At 47.3% G+C, this 19,038-nt stretch overlaps 1 protein-coding gene across 1 annotated transcript in view; it reads right to left on the bottom strand.

The window, feature by feature from the left end:
- Positions 10,274-19,038, bottom strand: part of INO80 (INO80 complex subunit) — a 125,033-nt gene continuing 116,268 nt past the window's right edge. Inside the window, exons 30-36 of the mRNA XM_018054429.1 lie at positions 18,678-18,836; positions 17,934-18,036; positions 17,015-17,103; positions 15,389-15,544; positions 14,928-15,087; positions 14,010-14,225; positions 10,274-11,850 (exon numbers count right to left, since the gene is read on the bottom strand). Of these exons, the coding sequence (XP_017909918.1) occupies positions 11,633-11,850; positions 14,010-14,225; positions 14,928-15,087; positions 15,389-15,544; positions 17,015-17,103; positions 17,934-18,036; positions 18,678-18,836 (1,101 nt within the window). The 3' untranslated portion in view covers positions 10,274-11,632. The remainder of the gene's footprint in view (positions 11,851-14,009; positions 14,226-14,927; positions 15,088-15,388; positions 15,545-17,014; positions 17,104-17,933; positions 18,037-18,677; positions 18,837-19,038) is intronic.

Raw genomic sequence — 19,038 nt, 5'->3', positions numbered from 1 at the left:
CCAGGTTATTCAGCATCTCTGAGCTGCATTTTCTTCCTCTTTAAAGCAGGAATGATAATCATATCTCCTGGCTTCTTGGTATTAGATGTGCTATCAGGTGGAAGACCCTTACACACTTTAAAACAACATGTTTGAGTGTTGGTTATTATTTAAGGTTGTCAGTTTCCACCAACACCTAATTAGTTACTCACCAGAGTGTAAGCTGCACAAGGGCCAGAGCTGGCACCTCCCTGTTCACTGCTGTGTTCTTAGGGCCAAGCTTTGAGCCTGGCTTATCTCAGGCCTTCAAAAAATATTTGCTGGACAGAAAAATGGATAAGTGAAGTTTGTTGAATGACAGTATGAATGAACTCCGTTCACTTAGCAACCTGAGGACAAGTCAGGTTGATGGGCAGAGGGAAAAGGGTGGGGAGGCATAGGAGGAAGGGGGGTGTTCCCTGGGCTGCCCCACTTTGCTGTGTTGGGGAGGGTGAGTGAAGAAAGGCAGAAGGGGAGATGAGGGAAAAAACAAACGTAGGGCCATAAGACAAGGCCATACAATTCTGTTGGATGTCTTGCAGGTGGCCCCACTGTATCAGCTGTCTCCCTGGTGAAGGCCCACCTCCACCTCTCACGGCACTGCCAGCAAATGGGGAAAGGGAGGCCAGAGGAGGGCTGGGCTATGGTGGTTTGTTTACCAATAGCACAGTCCTTCTGGGTCATGACACAGCCAGCAGCATCTGGCCCAGCTAAATATATCTCCTCTGCTGGCCTGGACCACACAGCCAGCCCCTGAAGGCCAGGGACCACCCGCTTGTCCCTCTGGGTTGGGCCCCAGGCCTCCTCCTGACCCCAGAGTTCTGTGTCCCCAGAGAGCCAGAGGCTAATCGGGGCCCAAACCAAATGCAATTGCTGGCTGAACCCAGGAAGATGGTTTCATTTGGATGGTCCCTCTGGGACTTATGGGGAGAAAATCCAAATTTTCCAGCACTAAGACAACCAAATGGCCCATCTCCCTTCCATGGTGTATTTGCAGTCATTATGAATGTTTAGAAGAATATTTATTATTGTTCAGAAAACATTTTACTCTTTTTGCAGTACTTTCTTAACATTGCTGTATAATGTTAAATGGAAAAAAAGAGATACATAGTATGAATACAATCATGTATTTAAAAAGCATAGAAGTATGTCTGGAAGGAATCACTAGGAACTGTCAACACAGTTTGTCTCCCAGGAGGGGAGCTGGGGGCCGGGGGCTGGGATGGAAGGGAGACTTTTTATTCTTATGCCCTTTTGTATGTTTTTGATTTTGAACTGTACAAATAATTACTTATTCATAAATAAGTCAAGTATATAATAAAATGCAGAGCTGCAAAACGAAAGTCCTGAGCACAGAGGCCCTGGATATCCTCTCAGAGGTTAAGAGCACTGATTTGGGTGATGGGCCATGCAGAGAGCTCCCTTTTCTACCCAGAGGAAAAGCTGGCCCCATGCCCAGGTAAACCAGAATACCTGTTCTGTAAACCCAGAGCAGATATTGATACTCAGAATCTAATGTGAGGGATGGGAAAAGCCATACCTGCCTGAAAATATCTCCGCATGGTATCTGAATTTCTAGTCTATGCTTTTCCCTGACATTCAGCTTCTCTAAAGTCCCCTTGAAAACATTAAGGTGTTGGGGTGGTGCTGACTTGTCATCATTTTATCAGGAGAACTGAATTGAAATTGGAAGACAATTGTAAGAAAATTTTCTGTATGGGAAATATCTTACTTTCGTTTGGCTTTTGAGTTTTTTTCTAAAATTTCCCTTAAAAACCTACTTCTTTTATTAAAGCACTTGTAATAATTATATAAAAAATAACACATGCTCATAATAGGAAGTTTGGAAAATACAGAATGGTGTGAAGAGTTAAAATTCATTCATAATTCCACCATCCAAGAAAGTTTACTTTCTTCTAGTTCTTCTTACTACTCTATTAAAAAAACTTACATATATACATAAAAACATAAACCTCATCTATTTTGTGTCCTATTTTTTCAACCTAAGATTGAATTGTAAGCGTTTTTCCTATGTCATCAGATACTCTAAAAGATATGATTTTTGATGGTCACCTAGTTCAACGTAGTGATGTACAAAATTTATTTAACCAATTCTATGTCATTTCCATTTGCGTGGTTTCCAATTTTTTTGCTAAATTCTATTATGCTGCCACAAGGCTTTTGTTTTAATTGCATACAAAACGGTCTGAAGCCAAGGAGTTATTGGTGAAACTCAAAAGTTATGAGGAAGGGAGATTCTGACAAGACTCACTCTGGGTTCCTGCTCCATTCCCCTAGGGTTCAAAGCCCTGCCCTACATCACACTTGATTATTCCTGAAAATAGACCCCTAAAAGTAGAGTGGCTGGGCCAAAGGCATGGCTATTTCTAAAATTCCTGACACAGATTGTCAAACTGTCCTACACAAGGCCCTATCCCTTTTCATTCCCACCCTGGAACTGGGTGTGTGAAGTCTAAAGCCCCTTTTAAGAAAAAGTATACAAAATTAAGCACAAAAGTGAATCTTTAGAACAGAAAAAGAAAAATACCTCAAAAATCATAAAATAACATTATTATATATAAATAGGTTGCAACATATGAAATTGCCATATTTGTAGATTAAAAAGCAGTTTCATGCTTTTCAACCTAAGATTTTTCCTCTTAAGTTTTTGGCTCCATCTTCTTTTTTTAATGTCTACAATCCTGTTTATTTGGAAAGTCTATGAAATGTGTCTACACTGTAAACTATATATATATATTTTAAATTTTTTATTTATTTTATTTTTGGCTACACTAGACTTGGTTGCTGCGCACGAAGTTGCAGCAAGTGGGGGCCACCCTTTAGTTGTGGTGCGGAGTGTAGGCTCTCGGATTTGAGGGCTTCGGTAAGTAGCAGCTTGAGGCCTCAGTAATTGTGGCTCAGGGCTCCAGAGCAGGGGCTCAGCAGCTGCAATGAACAGGCTTAGTTGCTACACAGCATATGGGCTTTCCCTAGACCAGGGATCAAGCTGGAGTCCCCTGTGTTAGCAGGCGGGTTCTTAACCATTGGGCCAACAAGTCAGTTAAGGATCACAGGAGAAGTTCAATTAAGTATCTAACTTTTAAGACAGTAGCGGCACCTTGTCCCCAGACTTTCCTCTTCCTATATTTCTGCAAAGCAGCACTAACCATGTAGATGAGGACAGAGCATGGAGATGGCAGAGAAAAAGGATGAAGAGAAACTTGGACCTTAAATGTGTAGTGAAAGTGTTAGTCGCTCAGTTATATCTGACTCTGTGCGACCCCATGGACAGAAGCCCATCAGGCTCCTCTGTCCATGGGATTCTCCAGGCAAGAATACTGGGTCTCTATGCCCTTCTCCAGAGGATCTTCCCAGCCCAGGGATCAAACCTGGGTCTCCTGCATTGCAGGCAAATTCTTTACCATCTGATCCCCTGAAGGAAGTCCTGAAATGTGTAGAACATACTCAAATTCTTAAGGGAGAGATATATGGATTTTCCTTTTCATACTGTTCATGGGGTTCTCAAGGCAAGAATACTGAAGTGGTTTGCCAGTCCCTTCTCCAGTGGACCACATTTTGTCAGAACTCTCCACCATGACCCGTCCATCTTGGGTGCCCCTACACAGCATGGCTCATAGTTTCACTGAGTTACACAAGGCTCTGATCCAAGTGATCAGTGTGATTAGTTTTCTGTAATTGTGGTTTCCACTCTGTCTGCCCTCTGATGGATAAGGATAAGAGGCTTGTGGAAGCTTCCTAATGGGAGAGACTGACAGTGGGGGAATCTGGGTCTTGCTCTGATGGGCAGGGCCATGCTCAGTAAATCTTTAATCCGGTTTCTTTCTGTTGACAGGTGGGGCTGTGTTCCTTCCATGTAGTTTGGCCTGAGGCAAAACAATGGTAGGAGTAATGGCAGTAATGGAGACCTCCTTCAAAAGGATTTATGCCAGGACTGTTGTATTCAGTGCCTCTGACCCCACGGCAGACCACCGTGGACCCGTGCCTCTGCCTGAGACTCCTAGACGCTCACAGGCAAGTCTGGTTCAGTCTCTTGTGTGGCCACTGCGCCTTTCTCCTGGGTCCTGGTCTGCACAAGGTTTTGTTTGTGCCCTCCACGAGTCTCTTTTCCCAGTCCTGTGGATGTTTTGTAATCAAATCCCACTGGCCTTCAAAGTCAAAATTCCCTGGGAGTTCTCAATCCCTTTGCTGGATCCCCAGGTTGGGAAATCTATTGTGGGCCCTAGAACTTTCATAACAGTGCGAGAACTTCTTTGGTATAATTGTTCTCCAGTTTGTGGGTTGTCTGCTCAGTGACTCTATGGTGGGGTTCACATGCCAAGCCTCTCTGCTACAGCCAGAGCCTTCATCCCCACTGCAGGTAGTCACTGCTGGCCCGTGGCTCCACAGGAGAGACTCAAACACTCAAAGGCAGGTCTGGCTCAGTCTCCCATGGGGTCTCTGGGTCCTGGTGCACACAAGATTTTGTTTGAGCCCTCCGAACATCTCTGGTAGGTATGGGGTTTGATTCTAAATGTGATTTCATCTCTCCTACCATGTTGTTAGGGCTTCTCCTTTGCCCTTGGAAGTGGGGTATCTTTTTTTTTTTTTTTGGTGGGATCCAACATTCTCCTGTTGATGGTTGTTCAGCAGTTAGTTGCAATTTTGGAGTTCTCACAGATGACCGCAAATCCTTCTACTCTGCCATCTTGTGGATTCAAGATCAAACAAGTCAATCCTAAAGGAAATCAGTCCTGAACATTCATTGGAAGGACTGATGCTGAAGCTGAAACTCCAATACTTTGGCCCCCTGATGTGAAGAACCAACTCATTAGAAAAGACCCTGGTGCTGGAAAAGATTGAAGGCAGGAGGAGAAGGGGATGACAGATGATGAGATGGTTGGCATCACTGATGTGATGGACATGAGTCTGAGCAAGCTCCGGGGCTTGGTAATGGACAGGAAAGCCTGGTATGCTGCAGTCCATGGGGTTGCAGAGTCAGATAGGACTGAGTGACTGAACTGAACTGAACTGATATGGATTTACATCTTATTTAGAAATTACATTTCTGGATCTTTCTTATAGATGGTATGCTGCCCTAACCAAAATAGATGATGACATTATTTGCTCAGAGAATTTATGGTCCAACCCATGGAGAGCTGTAATTGAACAGTCCCTAGGGATGACCAGACTTTTCCCATAAAGGTGAAGCATGGGGGAACGGAGATTAGAGATCAGGTTCAATTACACTGGCCTTTGAGATCACCCAGTTAATTTTTCTTGCTCTGGCTGAACCCTAGTGATAGAATACATTTGTTTGCATTACCTCCAGCTCTTCCTTGGCAGAGCTGTTCCTAGGTGTTTAAGTTAATCAACTTTTTTGGGGGGGTTTTAAAAGAGAGATTAAAAAAACTACAACCTTTAATGAACTGATTCAAACCAGAACAGCCAACCTAGAATACTGGGTTTATCCAGAACTCATGTACTAGAGCCCAGCAGAAGCCACAGACATGCACTGAAGCTCAATGTCTTTATTCCCAGGAAACTGGGCAGTTCCTCCTTCAGGATATTTACTTTTCCCTGGTTCAGAAGTTCTGAGCTAGGTTAAATGGCTTCTCGCCTCCAGTTTGGAAAAGATAACTCTGAAAAGGGAGGTAAGTTAGATTTCGGCACAGACACTCAAGGGGCACAGGTTGTGTTCAAAGCAGACTCGAACAGCATACCAGTGTGGCTGCCAGCATGGCTTAGTGTTGGGCACATGGCAGTCTCAGTGAAGGGCACCAGATGCTTCTGTGACCCAGGTCCTCAGGAAGGGTGAAGATATGTTCAGAAGGGTTAAGCTGTGGTATTCAGAAAATCTCTTAAAAAGAGTCCTGTGCGTGCATGCTAGGTTGCTTCAGTTATGTCTGACCTTTTGAGACCCCATAGACTGTAGCCGACCAGACTCCTCTATGGGATTCTCCAGGCAAGAATACTCGAGTGGGATGCCATGCCCTCCTTCAGAGGATCTTTCCAACCCAGGGATTGAACCCTAGCCTCCCTGCGGCTCCTACACTGCAGGCAGGTTCTTTACCACTGAGCCACCTGGGAAGCCCTAACCGAGATAAATTCTGGTGCTTTAAAGGGTTACACATCAGCTCTCTGAAAGACCAAGCTATTCAGATTCTGCATGACAGGGCTCCTGCTGCCCTTTCCACACCCACGGGGTGAGGACAGACCGAGACCTCTGAAACTGCATGGCCCTTCTAATCCACTGCATCACCCCTCAGCCCCTCACACCCTCCACTGCCCTCCCTCCTCAGACTTTCCCAGGCAAGTGCCTTCATGATGGCAAGGCATGAAGCTGCCTGGCATCTTCTAGGCCCCCTCACCTGGGAAATGTGAAGAAACAGCCCACATGTAAGCCTGATTCAGGGTGGGGTTTTGGGTGGTGGGTGCTGGTGCAGGGTTTGAGATGTTGAGTGTCCTTGGACGTTCTCCCAGAGCGCGGCTCTCAGGAGCAATAGCTGGGCTGGCGGTAGGGGATGGGGTGGGAGGGGGCTTAGAAAGCTCCCCATCATCTCCTGCAGCTGTGACCCTCTATGCCCCTGCTTCCTTTTCCCTTCAGAGGCTGTGCAGTCTGACTTCCAGTCCAGACTAGACCGAGAGGTCACCTCATCCCTTGGCCCAGGCATTCATTCTTGGCCCTTGGATCCCAGGACCTCAAAATCCCAAGGGGCAGGAGAGCAGAGAGGCACAGGCCCTGCAGGGGTGCTCCCTAGAGCCCCCGGGCCTTTGGGGAGACACTCTTCCCTCTCTAAGAGAGAGTCTCATGCTCAGGAATCTGTGTTTCTCTCAGCCAAGGTGCCAAGAACCAAAGACCAGGGACTCAGAACTGTGAAATGTATCCTGAGCTTTGTAATTCCCAATGTCTGGTTCTGCTTTTACCTGCTGTCTTTGTTTTGATGAACAAGAAAACCTTTACTATAAAAGGAAGCAAGATGCTCATTTTTGGCAGCAAGGCAACCCCCTCCAGTATTCTTGCCTGGGAAATCCAAAGGACAGAGGAGCCTGGTGGGCTACAGTCCATGGGGTTGCAAAGAGTTGGACACGACTAAAGCGATTTAGCACGCGTGCACACAACAGGAGAGAACCAAGAGGACACCTCCTGCAGCTGGAGGTAAAGGAGGGTAACTGGGATGAGAATGGGCGGCGACTGAGTCCCAGGACCTGATGCAAGGACAAAACAGGAGCACAGGAATTCAGGGGCCTGGTGATAAGGGAGGCACCCAGCTTCCACAAGGACCCAGGAAGTGGGTCTCAGGCATGTCATCCCTCCTCTTTTCCTTTCCTTCTGCCTCCCCCTACACCCAGCCCTGGGACTTTCCCCTGGGACTGGGATCTCTATAATCCAGCCATGGCACTATTTGCCCCAGACACTTCCAGGATGACAGAAGGGGTTATTCTTTTGAGGGTTGACATAGGTCAAGCTCCTGCCACCCTAGAGTCCTTAGGAACTTCCATGCAGGGACCTCCCCTCCAGGCAGATGCCTCTCTAGTAGCAGCATTTGCTACCATACAGCAAGCACTGGGGTGCACAGTTTTAAGACAAGAAGCCCTGTGTTTTCTAGAACAGAGCCTGCTCTCCACAGCCAAGTAGTCTGAAAGCACCATGAAGGTGGCTGGCTGGGACAGCCAGCACCAACCAGGGCTGCCTCCCAAACTGCACGGCTTCACCACACTCTGGCAGACTCAGCAGGAGAGACCTGGCAAATTTCTCCATGCCCCTGAGAATGGTTTAGGAATTAGTTGAGAAAGCTGACTGGATGTAGCTGAAAATAGTGGGCCCAGGGATCACAGACTTTCCAGCAATGAAAAAAGCTACAGCTTGGTGATGACTATACAGGAAAGGGCAGCAGCAGATCAGGGACCTTCCTTTATACCTAACGTGTTTAAAAGAGGTCTACCCAAGAGAGAAAGGCCATGGAGAATAATCATGAATTGATAGATTTAAAGGCAAAAAAGTGAGAAAACATGTATGGGACCTAATTTTCCTGGAAATGCTAGTTTTTCATTTTCTCAGGTGGATTGAGTAATATAACATAAAATGTATTTCCTGCACAGGGCTTCCTGGCTGGGGTGGGGCACACAAGCAGAGATCAGAGTTTATTCTGACAGGGCTGGAGGGGGTGCCAAGGCCTTGTTATTCCAGGTGTGGTCCAAGGCAAAGCAGCCATCACCTGAGGCATGTTAAGAGATTTGGTTTCGGGTGTCATCCTTGACCTTCTGAAATTGAATATGCACTTCAAGAGGATGCAAGGTGATTCATATGTATATTAAAGTTTGATAAGTATTACTTAAATAATTATCACTTATTAAATGTTCCAGAGGTTTAAAAAAAAAAAAGCCTTTTTTTCCCTTTAGTTTAACGCCACACAAAATCTTAACCTGGCAGTAAAAGCAGATTGGAGGGCCCACATCCCTTTTCGCCTATCACTCACAAAAGCCCTTGAGGGACATCTGAGGATCTCTAAAACTCCAGGTCCAGGGGGTTTCCAGAGACTCCTGCATGGAGACTGCTAGAAAGCCCAGTGCAGTCTCCACATTTCCAGGGCTGTTCACAGGGACTCACAATCTTAAAATCTACTTACCTAAGGCCCCACAACTGGTTCATTTGGAGAGAGGACTCTAGTGGAAAGGATGGCCTGTGTTCCAGGCCTTCTGGAGGGATGATTCTAGCAAGTAGGATCCCTCAACAGCCCTCTTCTGTGTTTAGGGACTGGTTCTTTGGGTTCATAGGTGAGTTGGGCTCTCACGTGGGAGGCGGACAAGTGTTCATAAAGTGTGTAAGTTGGGGACAGGACTCAAGTTGTTAATGAGTTTGAAGCCTTCACTTTTAAGATTCAAGCTCCATCTATGAACCCTCAGGTAAGGGAGGGACACGTGAGAGAAACATCAAGGCCATGAGCATCCCTGAATATGACGTTAGCTGCTGCTTCAGGGACTGGATTGAAAATGCATAACAGGGGAGCATGGCAGTGTGTCTGGAGAGAGAGATGACTGGAGAGCTCTGGTCTAGAACTCACATGCTTTTCAGGAGGAGACTTTATCTAGCCTATCCACATCTGGGCAAAGCTATGCGAGGATGAGTTGTCAGGTCTATAGAGAGGTGACCACCGTTAACCTTGGTGCAGTTTGAACAGTCTTGTCACTGAGGGGCAGGCTAGGTAATGAGAACTGGAGAGGATCCATCCTAGTGGGCTTGTTGACCAGAAGCCACAGTGGTGACTACAGGGTATGGCTCATCGGAAAACTGACACAGGTTTGCTCTGTGCAAGGCCATGGTCAAGTTTACCAGCAACAAAACAAGACCCAGCACGTATGACAGTGCTACTTAAGATCAGCAAAAGGAGGAAAAGGCTTACCCTTGCGACCAGGAAGCAGCAGATGCTCAGGAGCCAGCCCGCCCCTATCAAGGGTGTGCAGGGTGAGCCAAGGCCCAGGCGGCCACACAGCCAGCACAAACCCCGCTGGATGGTGACACAAGAGTACATCACTGTCTTATGAAGCTCAATCAGAGAAATACTGCTAGCACAGGCTGGAGGGCTCACTCTTCCCAACTGATCAGAGCGCTAAGTTTTCAAAGCCCGGATGTCTCTGGAATCCCTAGTTACATATTTCACTGTTTTCTTCCACGATTCTTACGACAGCTAACTCTGAGAACAGTGTTCATTTCACAGTTCCTCGGTATTTCTGCCAGCTTAACTGACAGTGGGTACTGGAACTGCAAATGGGGCAGGTTTCTGGGGTTTATATACACATATTTGTATACACATCACATTTCTAGAAACTGGGACCCTTAAGTTCCTATTAGTTGGGGATTCTATGTATAATACGTTGCCAGGATAACCTCTCACTTGTGGTTTTTGAAGAAAGAATGTGTCAGTTTTTAGACTGCCACTGTGTAAACGCCTAATGGTGGGCCCGGTCAATCAGCCGACATTAAAGTCCTGGAGGCAAAGTCCAGAGTCATAAGGAGCCCACACCCCGAGGGCCCTGGCCTGTCAGGCACTTGGTCAAGCCACCCCTCTGATGGCTGGAGGCACATTCCTATGCCCATCAATGCCTACAGGGCACTCCTCGTCCCACTGACCACCTCTCTGATGACAAGAATGATCATGATGTCGGGGTTCTGCTTCCTCTTCATCCTGCCACTCTCCCCCAGGAGCCCTATGATGGCCCCAAGGAGAGGCAGCTGCAAAGACCACAGACACCTCAATTTACATAAAATTATCTCACTCCATTTTATTTAAGATTTTTCTCCAGTTAGTAAAAGAAAGATGTGTCTCTCTTTATACATATGTACAGGTTCAGTTATAAAAATAGACAGCACATTCAAAGAGAAAAAAGGCTTGGCATTTTTCTGATTCCCTCTAAATAGCATCTGTACACAGGAGTCTGGGTTTGGGCAGGGGAATCTTAATGATTTAAATTAAATGATTCCCCTACCACCCCTACTCAAAAAAAAAGTTTAAAAAATCAATCTATCTAAACTCAATTCCGCGATTTTCAGGTGTGCAAATTAGAGGCGGACCCGCCCAGAAGCACCTGCTCCACCAGGGACATCAGGCTGGGGGTAGGCAGAAACACCTCCCATGTGAACACCACCCCTTTGCCGCTCCTGAAGGGAAGCGAGCTTGGGCTGGCGGGGCCAGGCTGGGAGGTGGGTGCTGAGCCTGCCCTTGCTCCATCCTCTCCATCTCACTCCACCATCCCTTCCTTTCTCAGTGCAATACAGACAGTGCATACAGCCAAGCAGGGGGCCGAAGGGCAAGGGAGGGGAGACTGTGCATTCAGGAGGGGCAAGGGGAGCCTGCAAGAGGGGCAGTGAGACTGTCCTGCTGATTGAGGTGGCTCCTGGTCTCTTACTGGCTTCTGGGAGTCCCGGGGTGGGAGCTGCGGCTAGTTGCTGGTGGGACCTGAAGGTTCTCTGATGCGAACCATGCAGGGCAGGAGAGGAAATGCTGGGAAAACAACTGCCTCCACGCCTGCTGCCTCTAGCCTTGTGCCATCCTCACAGCCACCACCTTGTCCTGTATTTGCTGCTCTCAGCCGTAACACTCTGGTGAATGGGTTTGGAGACTTGGGTTGCTCAACTGAGAACGCCAACTACATGATTTCCTCCCTTCCGAGCCCCCCAGGAAATCACAGCCCTAAGAGAAGTCTCCACCGTGGAAGGCTCTTCACAGCACTTGCAGAGCCTTTGCAAGGGACATGGCCAGAGCTGAAGAGTGGAATGGGGATGGAGACTATGTGCCTGAGCATCGAGACGGGGTCTCTGTCAGCCCTTCCCCAGTGTGAGGTTTAAGACTTGCCTATAAGGTCCTTTGAGAGGCTGTGGGTCTGATCCCTGTCCTTGGGCCTTTTTCCTACAGGCAACCCCAGAGCATTCCTCTAGAGACATGGATGATCCAAGTGCTCACACCAGCCACCTGCCTGTCTTTCCCTTGCTGCAGCTGGTCCTTGCTGCCCCGTGGCTTGGGATGGAAGATGCTGCACTGGGCAAGCTATCCACAGACCGCCTGCAGGCCAGGGCGTGAGCCCCGGTGTGGCTGAAGGAAGCTGGAGGGCCAGATGGTTACCGTCCTCCCGCGGGGTTGGTGCCTTTGCCCTGTTTGCGGACCAGGGAGTCTGGGGCTAGGCTGCTGGTCAAGTGGAGGCTCTTGGGAGTCCCAGGAAGATTATTTCCTTTGCCTAAAGGGGAGCTCAAGGGAGAAGAGGCGCTTGAAGGTCCAAAGTCAGCAAGGCCAGCGGGCCGAACGAGGGACGTCTGCAGAGGACTGCTGGCAGAGATTCCTGCAGGGAGAGAAAGAGAGGCAAGAAGAGTGTAAGCGCCCATCCCACCTGAACTGCCTCAGCGCCCGACCCTGGTTCCTGGAGTCAGGTCCGGAGATGAGGTTGTGGGGAACCCTGTACCACTTGTTGTTCCTGTCAACTGTTTTTTCCTGTAAGAGAAAACCAATACCTGCCCAGCCCTCTCCACATTACTACATCTACAGGGAGCAGATGTCACCGAGGCACTCAAGAGCAGAGCACACGTTACCCGTTGGGAAGCCAAGGCTACAGGAAGAGCTGTGACAGGCAGCTCTGTGTTTTCTTATACAGGCCTGCTTCCTTCCTGGGACAGCACTTGTGAGCTGCTTCCTTCTTAATTTCAGAAGATGTCCTCTACTCTGCAGTCCATCTGACCAGAGGGCACAAGGCTGCCCACTCTATCCTATGTCTACACATACAGCTCTTGCGTTGCACACAGCCACACTGCTCTCTAAGACCTACTGCTTTTAAGGAGCTGGTTCAAATCTCCTGTACAGCAACTCTTTCTAACATTCCTAAAAAGGAATTCTACATGCTCGGTAGGCAGACTCGTGAATACTCTCACCCACAGTGGAGCTGTAGGCAATGACCGAATCCCTTGCTTTCCATGCCCAGTCACCAAGCACTGCCAATGTTTCTTGTGACACTCTGCCTCCTGCTGCCTCTAGAAGAAAGCCTCATGAGTGTCATGTTTTGCCCCATGTGGGGGTGAAACCCTGCCATGGCAGCCTTAACTGTTGCCAGGACTGCTGTTTCCCAAGGATGTGATGAGCTGGCAAGAAGTTAAGAAACACAGGGCTAGGCTATTATACTTTACAGTTGTTGAACAAAGGAGAAAGGAGGAGAAAGGGGAGATAAATGAACATTTACTGAGAACTTTCTATTCAATAATGCTTTTACTTGCTGCAACACCCTAAATTTTGAGCATGTGTTCTGAATGGAGAGCAGTGCCCAAACGGCAAGTGCTGCCCTTCTCACCACTCTGACAGCCCATGGTCACACATCTGATGAGCTTCTGCCCATCAGGTCTTTCCAACCTGGACTCCCACAGGCCCTTTGCAGCACAGTCTGACTGACCTGCTTGGTGACCTCCAATATGCCTAGGTCGTTAAACCCTCTGTCACCAGTGGATATCCTTTGTCAACCTTCTCTTTCCTTCTGAGTCTGGAAACTTAGTCATCAAGTACATAGTTCTTCCTCCTTCTGATCTACTACAATTAAGGTCTTTCCTCTTCTCTCACTCAATGCTAACATACTACCTTCTACTGCCGCTAAACACATCCCAGGCATGGCTTCCTTGTCGCATTTTCATTATATATTCAGGTACGGGGTCCATGTGTTATACTCCCATGCACACAGGTGTTGGGTTTTGTGTGTGTGTATGTGTTTTGGCACAGTGTGGCTTGTGGGCTCTTAGTGGGATCTGAACCCAGGCCCTCAGCAATGACAGCAGAGACCTAACCCCTGGACCACTAGGGAAATCCCTACAGCAGGTGTTTAATCCTAAGGTGGTGGCTCACAAAGCTGAAAGTTGCTAAGTTGTGTCCGACTCTTTTCGACCCTGTGGACTATACAGTCCATGAAAGTCTTCAGGCCAGAATACTGGAATGGGTAGCCTTTCCCTTTTCCAAGGGATCTTTCCAACCCAGGTCTCCCACATTGCAGGGGGATTCTTTACCAGCTGAGCCAAAAGGGAAGCCCAAGAATATTGGAGTGGGTAACCTACCCCTTCTCCAGCAGATATTCCCAACCCAGGAATCAAACTGGGGTCTCCTGCATTGCAGGTGGATTCTTTACCAACTAAGCTACTGGGTAACTGTTAACCATATTAGTCTGCACTACAGAAATGTAATTATTAAAATGTGAGTCTGGGGGAAAAAATCAGTTCTCAAAGCAGGAGAAATGTTTAAGCAACATGGTCAAGAAATTCACCTTTTTGTTTTTCAGTTACTTCCACTCTGAAGGCAGCACTACACTAGGTCACAAGAGCACAGGGAGTGTCAGGACCACTTGGTGCAGAGGCGCGCTCCAACACGGGCTCTGGGCCCAGGGGTCCTGCCTACTCTACCTGGCAGAATGCTCAGCAGCCCTCCAGCCTGGCCCCAGCCAGAATGGCGCCTCAGTCCCTAGGGCCCCCGCACCTTTAGACACGTTGTACCCGTATGCAGCATAGGCCGCGGCGGAGGCTGCGGCAGCCCCTGCTTTGGCTCCTGCCATGGCGGCAGCACTGCCTGCAGTGGACTTCCGGCTCCGGCCCTTCCCGGCTCCTTTGGCTGTGCTTCCCGAACCTTTAGGGCGGCCTCGGCTTCGGGCTGAATGACCACGTCCTGCGGCTGGCATTTCCTGAATGGAAATCCCTGTGGCAACAAATTGGTCAAGAGGGGAAAGAAAGTCAATTTCTTATGTGTGACGAGAATCTTCTCCTGGACACAGAAGATGGCTTTCGGGGTGTTTTGTTTCAGGACTCCTAGGGAGGTCTGTGTCCCAATCTAATGGCTGAGCCACACAGTCACACAGCACTAGTAAGAACTGTGAGTAGCTACAGTGGCCTGACACGTCAAGTTGCTCTTCATTCTCTAAGAGTGGCGCCATTGCTCCTGATTTTTTCTTTGAACTGGGTCATTACTAAACGAACTCCGGGGGTATGCTACTCGTGATTCACCTGCACAATCCAATGCTCTCCTGCCTTGGGGAATCGACTTTTACTCCCAAGTTGCAAACCTAGAGGGACTCAAGAAATAGCAGCAACACTGGGCCCCATAGAACAAAGAGCGGAAAGGCCCGGAGAAGTTAACTATAACTAAAAACTAGCCAAAATACGGGTGAAATATGAAGAACAGGAATGGCTAGAAAACAAAGAAGTTCGAAATCTTTATGAAGTTTTTATTTTGTTTTCCTTAAGCCTTCTCATTCTCCCTTTCACTTGAATAGGCTAGTAAAACAAAGAGCCTTCAAATGTTTTCTGCTCTACTCCACTCTTCAAAAGGAGGCAGAAAATGCCATTATCTGAGAAGGAACCAGGACCTCGCCCAAGTGGCAGGGACAGCTGCATCACTCACCATTCACAGTGTCTGAGACAGAGCCCGTTATGGAAGCAGGAGAGTTGGTGGCTCGGGACTGAGGGGCTGAGGAGGCGGGGTCGTCCACAATGACCAGCATGTCGCTGCTGCTCTCATCGGGGGGAATGGAGCCGGTGTGCAGCTCACTGCTGATGGAGATCTAGAGGCGGAAGGGTCATGATCACCACTCCTCTCAGAGCCTTCAGCCCTCGTGACTCAGTGAGGACACACTTCCTAGGCCTCCCCACCATTCCCTCTCCTCCCTGGCATCACTCCTGAGATTCAGACCCCCTACTGTGGCTCTGAAGAAGGCAATTCGCCTTCATTTGCTTTTCTCCTGATGGATTCCTTGTGAAACCCCCTTTACAAGGCAGGCAAATCCCCCAAAAAGCAAAAGCTACCCAGTAAGGACACAGCCCCCATTGCTGCGATGAAGGCATCACTAATAAAAGGAGCCTCACCTCACTGAAAGGGCTGGGCATGGCTGAGTCCACGCTGATGAAGGAGTCGTCCCCATCCGCAGAGAGATTGGAGTTATCAGCTGAGGGAACAAATGGGATCACCAGGTTCATACCCTCCTTTCTCCTTTTGCCATCCAATTCGTCTTCTTTTTTCTTCTGAGAACACACAAATCAAGAAATACAGAAAAAAACATGAGGCTAGGCACTGAGAGAAAAGTAGGGTTGGAGAAGAAAGTGATGACAGATATTTGACTCTTTGTAAACGTCTAAGTTTCACTTTATTCAATTAGCATATTAAAAAAGAAAAAAAAAATCCCAAGGAAGGAGGAAAGGAATCACTTAGTACAAGTTTATGCATATTCTACCATAATAATACAGAGCTGAAAGGCCAGTCACACTGAATGGAGCTGCGCCAAACAGAATCCGAACAGGGCGAGGGTCGGTCAGCTTCCAGGGCAGCCTCGCAGCACTTATCAGGCTGAACCAATGCAGCCCCACAAGCGGGAGAGCCCCTGCTCTTAGTTTATTTTTGCACATCTGTTTTCACTCTGCCTTCTTTTTAAATATGCATAAGGGGAATGAAGGTTCTTCTCATACACAAGGAATACTGAGGTGGCTTTTCATTACCTCCTCAATTTACATGAAAATGCTTAAGCACTGAATGACTGAGCTACACCAAACAGTGCTAGAGCCAAGTTCAGCAGGGCTTTGTCACAGGTTAGCGACGTGGAATCAGAGTGTGCTTAGAAAATTCTGGGAATCACATTCATCCACTGCACCTAACAGCATTTGTATCTAGATCTATATTAGGGATAATATGGTATGTCTTTGGGGCGTCCCTGGTGGATCAGATGGTAAAGAATCTGCCTGCAATGTAGGAGACCTGGGTTCGATCCTTGCATCGGGAAGATCCCCTGAAGAAGGAAATGGCAACCCACTCCAGTATTCTTGCCTGGGAAATCCCATGGTCAGAGGAGCCTGCTGGGCTACGGTCTACGGGTTCGCAGAGTCGGACATGACTTAGGAACTAAACAACAATAAAGACTAGGTTATGATAAGGATTACTGGCACATGTGCAGAAACAGCAAGACAGGAAGAAATGGAGGGGAACTACATCCCATGTTGCAGCTAGGCTGGTGGGCTCAAGCAGGAAATGTCAGAAGGGATACAAAAACAAAAACAAAGCAAAAAACAGCTCAGCCCAAATCCTTGGCACGAATTGGAGAAAGATGAATAGCGTGACAGTGATTTAATTTTCCAGTAGTAGATGATACTAGAAGAATTGTGGCAGAAGGGCTGGATCTAATGACCTCTTAGGCCCTTTTTAAGATTCTGCAGAATCTAATAATCTAACATTCATCTTACTCACATTTGGACTTAAGCTTTTAAAAAAAGTCCCAGCAAAAGGTTTCTACAATTACATGTGACCACAGACCCATATAACCCTACCAAGGCTGCATTTCTCCTGCTCGATCGTCAGTCAGGACAGAACTGTTACACAACATACACAGATGGAGCTGGATACCAACCAGCAACCAAGATGACAAGCCTGTATTCTACAGTCTTTTCTGGAGGGACCACTCAGCACCCCCATCAGCCCCAGTCCACCACCCCAACTTGACATACCTTCTCTGCGTACTTTTCCCGCTTGCGCTTGCGTTCTTTAACTCGGTTGGTTTCCTCCTGCTGGCGTTTCTCTTCTTGCCGAAGTCTCACTATCAAGAAAATTTTAAGATCTAATGAAGCACCTGTGGCAATGTTGATACTTATTCTCTGAAACTAAGGTGGGCTTATTCTTTGGATATTATGATTCAAGGTATGACTTCTATCCATTTAAGGCAGGCAGATAACTGGTGGTTTCCTAACTTGGAGAACGAACAGAGTTCCTTGGGTTCTAAACAGTTTTGGGGTTCAGACCATGATTCAGTCTCATTGTCATGGGCCTTTCCATGCCTTTCCTTTTTCCTTTTCTTTTCAGCCTTTTAGTATCTGTGCACTGCACAGATCGAGATGGTTACAGAGTCCTGACAGGTTTTCAGAAGGCGGTGGCACACGTGAGCACCATAAGAAAGGTGCTTCAGCACATTTTCTGATGTGATGCTGTCCACGCCTGCAGAAGTTTACAAGGTTAAGTCTGAAACCCACTTTCTGGCTTCTCAAAAGCCAGAAATACTGGGAGAAGGGTCTGAATATTACATATGGCAGTGTGCTTTTCCAACTTTTCCATTAATTTCACAAAACTATTTCTCTGGACAGAAGAGAGTAAATTCATTACTGCTGAGGAAATCTAGGAGATAGCCTTCCTGTACACATTTATTTGAAGTCGTATTACTCTTAAAATACACCTATTTCCTTATACTCCGTAACATATCCTTGTTTGAGCTTTAAAACAAAATATTAACCAAAAAAGTGTTTCTCCTCAAACACAGTCTGTCTTTGTCTACCCTTGGGACATAGTTAAGGGCCCTTTCATTTTCAGATACGTGGAGCCAGAGGAATCATCTCTGTAAGGACAGCGCATTAATAAGAGGTCTAGAGTACGTACATTTCTTTTCCAACTCTTCATCGTCTAGAAGAAGACTAACCACCTCTTTGGGTTTCAAGGTATCTGGTTTGAAGTTTCCACCAGAAATCACCATCCGTTGAATCTAATCCAAAGCAAAAAAAAAAAAAAAAAAAAATCACCGATAGGCATCTGTTCCCTTATGGAAAATATCCAAAAAGAAAGAAACAAGTTTCTCAATCTGTAATTCCGGTGAGGCCCCTGGATTTCCTATTTTTTTTTTTCATTCATGTGACAGGCTCACCCAGGTCATTTGTGCCAACAGAAAGGACAATGAGAACGTCTTTGCTTGAAACTGTTGATATCTGTAAGATCCAATTATATTGAATCAAGAAGGAAAAGAACCAAAAATGATAATTTCTTTAGAAACTAGCAAATTAAGCATACAGCTCAGAGGCTGATCACACCGAGAATACTAGGGCAGGATAAAGGCTATTTCTTCTTCCCATGAACGTGAAACTATGTCAAAAACGAGGGCCACAACTGGGGTCTTCTTCAAATGAACGACGGGAGAATACAGGGTGTAGATACCGTTCCAGAAGAAAAGGAGTGAGGAATGGCTAGGCCAGTGCACGCTGCTTTTGTACAGACTTTATTTTATCTTCTAGTCACAAGAAGTTTCAGCGCTTTCATGACCAGGGAAAGCCGAGCGTCTGCGTCTCAGTCAGTCACTGTGGCTGAACTACTTTCTCTGCCAGCACAGTGCCTCCTTTGCCTTCTCCTTACCTCGCTCTTCTCCTTGGCTCGCTGCAGAATGCGTTCTTCAATGGTGCCCTTACAGATGAGTCGGTAGACGGTAACCTGCTTTGTCTGCCCCAAGCGGTGGGCCCTGTCCATGGCCTGCTGGTCTACAGTGGGGTTCCAATCGCTATCGTAAAAAATCACCTGTGCAGGCAGGACAAGAATACAGCAAAGACTGAGGCGCTCTCAGGGCAACACCAGGAATTCTGACGGCAACCCAGCCATTATCTATTTCAACAGTTTGATACCAGATTTTTTTCTATGATATAAAGATGAAAGATATCTACTCATAAAACCAAGCCATTCCTTCACCTGCTCTGGGTGAAAGACTCTGAGGGTTAAAAAG

This window comes from Capra hircus, chromosome 10 (assembly GCF_001704415.2).
Source record: "Capra hircus breed San Clemente chromosome 10, ASM170441v1, whole genome shotgun sequence".
Taxonomy (NCBI): Eukaryota; Metazoa; Chordata; class Mammalia; order Artiodactyla; family Bovidae; genus Capra; species Capra hircus.
Note: the sequence above shows the minus strand (reverse complement) of the source record. Positions and strands in the feature narration are given on the sequence as shown.